Consider the following 10,143-nt stretch of genomic DNA (forward strand, 5'->3'; position numbering starts at 1 on the left):
AAAGAAAGAAAGAAAGAAAAAACACCGCACAACTAAAACTTGTAATTAGGCAATTTGTTTCAAGGGAAGCACTGGAATTTAAATGGTTCCCAGAATGAATTAAATCTTCCAAGTTGTGTTCTCTAAGACAAAATAGATGGCTCACTCTCATATCACCTCAGTGTGGATCAGTATCAGAACTCTGCTGTTGCATGGCCGTGCTTTGGTGCAGGCTCACCTACAGTAGAAGAAAAGAACTTTGTGTCTTTAGCATGTAACTCACAGTTACAGTGACAACAGAAGAGTCCAGGAGTAGATTGAGGGCGCTGCAGGAATAGAATCAAAGGCAGGAGGATCTTGAGCAGTCTTCATAACTAATACCTATCTCAGCGGCTATAAAGATTCATGAATTTCAGTGGCACTCATAGATTTAAAACACTCTGTGAATTGGGAATGCCTGATCTCAGTCGGCCATATTATGAAAAAAAAGCAAAATACCAAAAGTAACAACAAACCATTCTTAGTTATCGGGCATCCAGAACACTAAAGTTTTGGCAGGAATGCAGTAACTTTCTCAAATGTTAAGAGCAACCATTGACGCTAACTGAAGCTGTTCCTTGCCTGTCAGCATTTCCTGATGACAACCATTGCTTCGCTAATGTTGCTAGTCAGAGTATCGCCATGTGAGGAATCTACCTGCAGCTGTAGGTTGGAGAGGCATTCTGCAAGCCAGAACACAAATGGCTATACCTCATGGATTTGTGTGTAACTTTGTGCATTCTCATCAATGACTGCTTGTCATATACATCTGTTGTCAAATAGAGATGTATATTTTCCATTTTGCAGATGGAGAGAATAGAGCAAAAGCAGGCAGTGATCCAGTTGTGGAGGTAAAACTCCCTGGCACAGAACATGAAACCTGCTCCTGTATCAGTGTGGTTCACTGAACTGTGGGCAAGCCACTGCAACTGTGCTTACTTGACGCCCTTCTCAAGGTTTTGAAGTGAAAAAGGCCCAATTCTGTTGAAGAAATCTCTTATGTTCTCATTTGGAAAAGAGCTGATTAAGCTAAAGCCAGTACAAGCAGAATAGATCAGTACTTTTAAATTGGAGCTGGACTTAACCTCAAAACAAGTAGAGCAAATGTGTTCCAAAACATTTTCAGTAGAGGAATGAGAGGCAAAACAATATCTGGTTTATGATACAGCATGCACAGTTTAACACATATGATGCAGAATGAGGCCTTTCCCATGTTGCCATTGATAATGTCAGCAGTGTAAGTATTAGGGGAGAAGGTTGGAATTCAGCAGCCAGCTGCTTCTCTTACTGAGGGCTGCTCCTCTGCTCGTGGAGGGAGTGGGGCTGGGATGAACTGGGTGAAATATGATCTCAGCACTTTATCAGCAGATGGTGCCATCATTGTGCTAACATCTGCATGATAGTGTTAGCTTTTCAGAATAACTGGGAAGCTCTAGTGTATGCTGGGCAGGACTGCACTGCTGTGCTGAACTTCACCGCAGTGTGCTGTGCTGCGTGCTTGACACGTCAGCTCTTTAATTTCTGTTTTCATACATACTGTGATACTGCTGGGGAAAGCCAAAATAAGCAGCAGGAACTCCTGAAAGCAGTACAGCACCACCTTCCACCTCTCTTGTTCATTTTTTGCACGCCTGGTGAGGGAGGATGCTCTGAAGGAAGACACACATTGCTTTGGGGTTCAGCATTTAAGCCAACATACCTATCTGTTTTTGCTGTATGGGAATATGTGTATGCACTTCAGTGTTGCAAGTGTTATACATTGATCCCTTTTCTAAATGAAAAGAGGGTATCTAAAGACTACTGCCACAAAGGCAATTGAGGGACCACGTGGTTAGAAATAAATTCCACTTGCCAGCTGGGGATTACTGGAGCCCTACTGCTCACTATGTCTGAAGAGAGAATTACAGAATCACAGAATCACCTGAGTTGGAAGGGACCCACGAGGATCATCAAGTCCAACTCCTGGCTCCACACAGGACCACCCACAAATCAAACACTCCCAGTCTGAGAGTGTTGTCCAAACGCTCCTTGAACTGCGGCAGCTTGGAGCCGCGCACTGCCCTGGGGATTCTGTTCTGTGCCCACCGCCTTCTGCCGAAGAACCATTCCCACTCGACCTGCCCCTCCCCTGACACAGCTCCATGCCGTTGTTCCCTCAGGCCCTGTCGCTGTCACCTGAGCTAACCAGGGAACCTCAGCCACTTTCATACGCTTTGTCCTCCGTGCCATTCAGCACCTTCGTAGCCCTCCGCTGGACACTCTAGAGTGTCTAGAAGAAAACTGAACATCTATATTTGCTCCCCTGCTCTCCTAGCCCTAACTCTGCAGGGGGCAGCAGACTCTAACCGACCTTTTGATCACGGAGTTGGACAATCAGTGTTCCTTTACTGCCCCAGTAAAGGAATGCCCGCCTGGGTGCCTGGCATTACGTTCCCGTGGGGCTGGGACACGGCCGGGCCAAGCACACTATTCAGAAACTTTCCATTCCGTTGTCGGGCTTTGCTGCCCACCTCCAGGGCAGCCCCGGCTGGACAGGAGGAGTCACGCCCCGCCCCCGGGGACTTTGAGCTGAGCGGCAGGCTGCCCTCCTCTCCGACCACCATTTGTGCCATCGGGAGCATCGGGCTGTCTGCGGCCATGGCGGGCGAGTACCGGCTGCTGCTGGCGAATGCCCGGCAACTGGTGCTGGTGTGCGGCCACGGCGAGCAGTACTTGCTGCGGGAGGGCATGGCGAGGCTGGACGTGCTGCGCGATGCCAGCCTGGTAGTGGGGCTGTGAGTGCTATGAGGAGGGCTGTGGGAGGAGGCGGCGCGTCCCTGGGTCGGCGCTGGGGCTTAGGTCTGGGCTTGGAGGTGCATCGGTGATGTTCTCCAGACCCTGCCCTGAGCTGGAGAGCTGGTGCCTCAGGTGCTCTGCCAGTGCCTCAAAGCTTAACTCGGTATCATGCTCAGGCCTTTGTGTGCTGCCTCCTGTTTGCAGAGATGGTTATATAAAAGCCGTGGGCCCGGCAGATGCTATCCGCCGCCGCTTTGCAGGAGCAACATTTGAAAGTAAAATTGACTGCACTGGGAAGTGCGTATTGCCAGGTGGGTGTGTTATGCCTTACTGTTGTCATACAGGAGGTCTGCGAGCCTGAGGAGCCTTGTAGGGAGCTTCTGCTTTTTGTTTAACTCGTTCGTGTGCTCCCACAGCTCTGTCACGCAGCAAAATAACGGGAACGTACGCATGCTTTGTTTCCTTTAGGCCTGGTGGATGCGCATACACATCCTGTGTGGGCTGGTGATAGGGTGCATGAGTTTGCAATGAAGGTAACAGCATGCAATCACAGAGCTGGGGTTTTCCTTCCCTCCTCCCTCCCCCTCCCCCCCTTTTTTTTAATTTAATGCACGACCCTTTCTTCTTTCTGGTGACAGCTATATTTCTTCTGTAGAAAATGGTATAATTTCTGTCAGGTAATCGAATAAAGGGAGGAGGAGTGATGTCTGAGGACTGTAGGCTGCGAGGGCACTGTGAATGTAGCTTTTGCAGCCAGCCTGAGTGTGTTTGTGTCTTGACTCCTGGCACTCCTTGTGCCAGGAGTGTCAGTTTCTGCTACCATTTTCATCTTAAAGTCTTTTTTTTTCCTTCTTGTTTTTCCACACAGAAGAGTCTTTAAGGAGTAGGTTTTCCCCTTAGGCTCAGAGGGAAGTAAATCTTCAAAGGAATTCTTTTTATGCTGCTTTTTACATCGTTTCTTTGCTCAGATGGAGGGGACAGATAGAAGAGGAGGGAGGACAAATTAATGGAGATTTGTTTTTCCTCTGTTTGTCTATCACTGCAAAGAGACCTCAGGGCACTTTCCAGAATCCCTGGGATAGAAAATTCACATTTAATGGCTAATTTTATGTGTGGGTGTTTTTGTTCCCCTTTTTTTCCCCAAGCTGGCAGGTGCTTCCTATATGGAAATCCACCAGGCTGGAGGAGGAATACATTTCACTGTGGAACACACCCGGAAGGCCACAGAAGAAGAGCTGTTTGCTACTTTCAAACACCGACTTGAACGCATGTGCAGAGCAGGATCTACTTTGGTTGAGTGCAAGAGTGGATATGGCTTGAACTTAGAAACAGAACTCAAAATGCTGAGAGTGATTGAACGTGCTAGGCAGTCCATGGATATTGGCATTTCTTCAACTTACTGTGGAGCTCATTCTGTGCCAAAGTAATATAACTTATTTTTTCTTGCTATTTTTTTTACTGTTTTGCATTGAAATTTGGCTGTTATTTTGAGAAAAACAACTTCTGACCAACCCTCCTAAAATATAACAAAGTATATTCAAAGCTATACATCTGTGTTACCCAGTTTGGGTCTTCTTAAACCCCCTTTTTTTCATTCATGTGGTCATGTTCAGAGTATTTTACTTGGATTTTCTGTGACCCATCAAACTTAGATTCTGCCTCAGGCGTTTATTCTGGCCAGGAGGAATTTTGCAGCTCTTCCCTAATCTGAGACCTGAATGCTCAGAGGATAGGCCCTTTGCTGGCTCATGAATGTTTGGGTGAGTTACATGCTGAGGGAAGCATCATGTATTGGTGAGCTCAAGTTTTCAGTTCTTGATTTCCTTCAGCCTTAGTAAGAGTGTAGGATCTCCAGGGAGGATGTTGTCCACAGGTTTGGGACTGGAAAGTGCTCTTTTTAAGGATTCAGATGCAAATAAGATTGAGTTTGTTCCCCCGAATGTGAGATCTGGACTTAATGTTTCCCTCTGTTTTGTCTTGGCTCTGGTTCTAATCTTTACATTCAGATTACTCCAAAAACTGCTGAGCCTAAATTAGAAAAGGGAGAAGGCTTGACATGAGCTTAAGCAACCCAGACTGTTTCAGTAAGAGGTGAACAAAGGAAGGGCAGTGTGCCAGGTTTTGCTGTGCTTTGTGACTGTGCAACCGTGTTCATAAATCAGAAAAGAATGTGAGTTCTTGAATTTACTGCCACTGTAAAACTGAAAACTCAACCACATAGAAGCTCGTCGTGATTTTATAGTGCCTGAAAATAAGGATAGAGATGTCACCAATATTTAGCTGCAGTATGTCACTTATCTTTAGATCTTAAAATTGCAGAATACTAACTTTAATTTTGGGATTGTTAATTCTTTCAGAGGCATTTACTCTCCTGGGTTATCTTTGTGTAACTGGGTGTTCATAAGTCATTCTGACATTGGCAGATCTAATCTCAGGAGCTCTGTTTGATTTAGAAATGGTATCTAGCTATTACTCTGAATGATATCATCAGAGGAGGAGATAATGATTTGTGCTACACATACCCTTTGAGCTTTGATGTTTGCATAAAAATGTTGCATGAATATCATTTAAAAATTTTTAAAAATTATTTAAATATTTTAAATAGCTGTATGTTAGGATACAATATAAGTAGATCAGACTATATGAATACGAAAGCTGAAATATTGGTTCGTAAATGTCCTGTCTCTTGGTTAGCATCCAAAGAAACCAGCCTTATAAAAATAAATTGTAATATTATCTTAATATTCTTTAAATGGAAAGTAAGTCATGTTTGGATCTACGTAAGTTACAGTGCTTTAATTTTTTAATTTGAAGGTCGAATGATTTATATTTGCATCATTTTCTAAATAATTCAGCAGTTGCATGTATGGTTTGAATGTTTGCCAAGCTTCAAAGTTATTTTTCTTACAGCTCTGTAACATTTTCTTTCCATTAGAGGGAAAACTGCTACTGAAGCCACAGATGACATTATTAATAACCAGCTCCCTAAACTGAAAGAACTCCAACAAAGTGGTGAAATACATGTTAACAATATAGATGTGTTCTGTGAGAAGGGAGTCTTTGATGTGGATTCTACCAGGAGAATTCTTCAAGCTGGAAAAGATACAGGTTTACAGATTAACTTCCATGGTGATGAACTCCATCCGATGAAATCTGCGGAGGTACTTCTATCTTAACGTACAGTGAAGCCACTTTTTTTTGGTTTTGCTTTGCTTTTCTGATACTTGAATCTGTGAATGAATTTCAATTTTCACAGCCAGGGGTTGTTTTTTTCCTAAAATTTTGTGAGGTTGATCATTCATAGGCAGTAGGAAAGTGCAGTCGTTGTGCAATTTTTGAGTTAAGGACATGGAGAGAAATGTTGACCTCTGTGACTAACATGCACTGCCTAATCAAATATTGACTTCGCTCATCTTCCACATGTGATGTGGATGGGGAACCCAGTGGATATATATGAACACAAAGATGACAAAAGCACAGTTTATATACAACTTGGAAAATGCCTTTTCTTTTAGAGTATGTCTAGCCGTAGCAAGTTGTACAGTAAGCACACTCAGAGCATGGATTTAGTCTAATGTAGGCTCAGGACTATTTTTTAAAGACAGTCTGTCTGATTCAATGTTTTGCCATCATTTAAAGAATTCTTCTTTCCTGTGGGAAAGCTATTCTTGTCTTTTTTAAAAAAATATTTTAATTTTTTTTTTTCATTATAAAAAGCCTTTTTGCTGCTTTGCTACAGAAAGAAGCAGATGCATTATTTGTTCAGCAACCAATGTCAGACCTATCATCCTATTTCTTCTGCTTACTTTGTGGGCAGGAGTTAGTAATGATTTTATTCATAGGAGTCCCATAGTTTGCAAGTTCATCCGTTGGAAATGCCACTGAAGGTGTACTTCCAGTCTGTACTTAAAACTTGCTGTGATTTTAGCTTTTCATGCAGCAATTTAGAAAGTATCATCTGCATTTCATTGGTTCTTTCAGGGATTCTTTATGATCTTTCTATTAGTGAATTTTACATTAATAATAAATTGTCTATTCCAGTTACTTGATGACAACTGAGCTAACTCTTAACAGTGAGTAATGTTGACTGTTCTCTCAGCTTGGAGCTGAACTAGGAGCCCAGGCTATTAGCCACCTAGAAGAAGTTAGTGATGAAGGTATCGCAGCAATGGCAAAAGCTAAGTGTGCAGCTGTCCTTCTGCCAACCACTGCCTACATGCTAAGGTAAGGTCATTAGATTGGAGGACTAAAAAAAGCCCCACGTTCCTTGTTCTAGCCTCTGGTAATGCCAAATGTAAGCTTGTATCTATCCACTGATGAGCAGGATGGATCAGTGAAGACCATCACAAAGAGCTTAACAAGCCTCTTCATTTCTTACTTCTGGTACACATCCTTAAAAATGAGGCAACATTGATTGCTGGTTACTCAGTTGGTCAAGGTACTTTCTAACTGCCAGGTGACTGGGGCATCACATTCATAATGTAAGTGAATGTTTGGAGGTCAGATCGATGAAGCTGAATTCCTACGCTACCTTGAAGTTACACCACCCCAGTGAGATATGTATATAGACGTCGGTGGGAGAATGGGCTTTTATGAAGCAGCTCAACATAGCAATTATTTGCATTAACATTGCTAAGTGAGAGAAATCCAACATATACAAATGAAATTCACAGCCTCTAGTTCCTATTCTGAATTACCAACAGAACTGGGATGAGACAGACATTGGAGCAGTGACACTGGTTATGCCACTGCTCGTGTTGGCAAGCCTGTCTTCGAAGCTATACAGACCAGAAAAGTACTTTTTTGAGAAATAAAGATTTTCACCATGTAAATCCTGAAGTGGCTGAGGCCTGGATAAATACCAGCATTTCATTGGCCTGGAGCCTGGTGCTTGATAGTGGCTGTTGTCATGTGCTGTTACTGCAGAAGCAGTGGATCACAGTTCCATTTGTGCTATCCATAGGATGATTGGTAGCCAAGAGGAAAATTTGGCCTTTCATCACCAAATGGATTGATGTAACTGAATGCATGAATTTAGCCAAACTGAGTGATGACTTTTGCTTTTGTAATTCATCATGTAATAACTAAGCGAATAGTACTGACAAGCATCTTTTTCCCACTAGACTGAAGCAACCTCAAGCCAGAAAAATGTTAGATGAAGGAGTTATTGTTGCTCTTGGCAGTGATTTTAATCCTAATGCATACTGTTTTTCAATGGTAAGCTATTCCTAATACTTATAAGAACGTGAAATTACATCTAGTACAGCTTTTGTATAGATCTTACATGCCTAAAACATTCTTCATATCCACAAAGAGAGCTGCATGCCTGGCTTGGACATTTGGTCTTGCCTGTTTATGTGGGGTGGTACTATTTGCCAGAAGTTTTTGAAATTTGAAAGGGGTTTGATTTTTCAGGTGCACAGAAAGGCTTAGAAAACAAGCTTGCAAATTCCCGATTTCAAATTTCTCATTTTGGAATTGTCAAGATTTACATCATGCAGGACAACTCCTTTTGTTGCTTGAGGCGGGAGGGCAGTGCTTCGGAATTTGAGACATAAACAGTTTTATTTGCATATTGGTAACTCCCATTTTTTCCTTAATTTTTCCTTTAGCCTATGGTGATGCATCTGGCCTGTGTAAACATGAAGATGTCAATGAATGAAGCCCTAGCAGCTGCCACCATTAATGCAGCTTACGCACTGGGAAAATCAGACACGCAGGGTTCTATAGAGATTGGCAAGCAGGGAGATCTTGTTATTATAAATTCATCAAGGTATGTTCTTCTATTGTTGTTTGTAATGTGATTTAACATAAGGGACTTAGGTTTTTACTGTGTCATGGGGAGTGGAGACGTTAATGTATTCCTTGTGCTTTAGCAGTTACTTTCATCTATAAAAGGGGACACTGATAACAATTTATATCCACTTTCATTTTCTTTAATCATTCCAGTGGAAGATAAGGCCTAAGACTTTTAGGGTTAATATTACAAGTAACGTATGCCTAATTACAAATTGTTTGAAAATAACACCTGTGTATTTGTGGAAGGAATTCTGCTGTACTGCACTCTACTTGTACATTATTTCATTGTATTCATGCAACAAGTGATCAACATGTAAGCATGGAATTCTGAATTGTCATCAACATGGCATAGTGCTTTCCCATGGTTAAAGCAAGTATTTTATAACTGACAGAAATACTAGGGGTGTGACATGCTCTTGTGCAAGTATGGATATTCTTAAGCATCTCGTTATCTTTTTAGGTGGGAGCACTTGATCTACCAGTTTGGGGGACATCAAACATTGATTGACTATGTTATAATTAAAGGAAAAGTTGTCTATAAAAATGAGAGCTGTGATATGATAAGCAGTTACTGAAAGAAGACAATCATATGCATGGATTATTTCAAAGCAACAGACAAATCAGATTTGTATTTACTAGTAAGTTGTTTCACTGCTTATCTTACCATCCCTTTTATTCAAATGAACTTTATCAAGCAAAAAAATAAAAAATAAAAAACACCATCAATTATATCTATTTGAATTAAGACAGTTTCCTGAATATTTCAATCTGTAAAATTTGAGATAAATAAATAAAACCACAAATCCAATGACTTCTGAATGAAGAAAGAAGTTTGGGTCCAGGTAAGATTACACGGAAGTGCGATGTTACGTAACTTGTAGCCTAGGGCCGGGGTCTCAGGCATGCATGTTTGGAATGGCTTTGGCAGTACTGGGAGGCCACAGCGCCCTGAAGAGACTTTCATAGCTCCCAGGTCTGCTGAGTCTTGAACTCAGCAGAAACCAGGAATCACTGACCTGGTAGGAAGCACAGTGTCTTATCTTTCTGAGAAGTCAAGTCTCTTGGTTTCTGCAGACTTGAAAATCAGTGGGGTCCAACAAGGTATCTCTTACAAGCTGAGCTGCAACATCCTGCCACATTTAGGATCTCATAGCAGGCCTTAGAAACAGGAGGGGAAAATGCAAAGTAGTACAGCATTCACTGCATTGCTGAAAGTTTGAGTGGACTGTAGGAGAGGGATTGAAATAAGGTGCACTAAACCTTAGAGATTACTCCTATAGGCAGTTAGTGCACTGGGGTTATGGTCTGGTGAATACAGCCAGGCTCTCAAAATACCAGCCACACGGAAATCTAAAAGATGACCTGCAGTCTCATATAGATGCTCCAAAAAACCCCCACCTGAGCTCATTTATTTTAGGCTGAATCTGAAGTGAAATGAGACTCATGTGTCTGTATGTGCTCGTGATGACCAGTTAAGTATGATAACTCTCAATAAGAGCAATTAGGAACTTAAGAGCTTGTTTTTTTTTTTTTTCCCAAAGCTTCCTCTCC

General features: G+C 42.1%; 1 protein-coding gene across 3 annotated transcripts; it reads left to right on the forward strand.

Moving 5' to 3' along the window:
* The first annotated feature begins 2,582 nt into the window (after nucleotides 1-2,582).
* AMDHD1 (amidohydrolase domain containing 1) lies at nucleotides 2,583-9,337 on the forward strand. 3 transcript variants are annotated; one of them, XM_003202155.4, is made up of 9 exons: nucleotides 2,583-2,792; nucleotides 2,998-3,104; nucleotides 3,262-3,326; nucleotides 3,939-4,216; nucleotides 5,729-5,954; nucleotides 6,893-7,017; nucleotides 7,917-8,010; nucleotides 8,406-8,566; nucleotides 9,053-9,337. In XM_003202155.4, exons 1-9 carry the CDS (start codon nucleotides 2,656-2,658, stop codon nucleotides 9,165-9,167), a joined length of 1,308 nt encoding a protein of 435 aa, XP_003202203.1. In that variant the 5' UTR covers nucleotides 2,583-2,655; the 3' UTR covers nucleotides 9,168-9,337. The 3 variants fall into 3 exon arrangements, with proteins under 3 accessions (XP_003202203.1, XP_010707641.1, XP_019469465.1); XM_010709339.3 differs by lacking the exon at nucleotides 3,262-3,326 and having other exon boundaries at nucleotides 2,584-2,792; XM_019613920.2 differs by lacking the exons at nucleotides 2,583-2,792; nucleotides 3,262-3,326 and having other exon boundaries at nucleotides 2,938-3,104.
* The last annotated feature ends 806 nt before the right edge of the window (nucleotides 9,338-10,143 follow it).

Source organism: Meleagris gallopavo, chromosome 1 (assembly GCF_000146605.3).
Source record: "Meleagris gallopavo isolate NT-WF06-2002-E0010 breed Aviagen turkey brand Nicholas breeding stock chromosome 1, Turkey_5.1, whole genome shotgun sequence".
Lineage (NCBI taxonomy): Eukaryota > Metazoa > Chordata > Aves > Galliformes > Phasianidae > Meleagris > Meleagris gallopavo.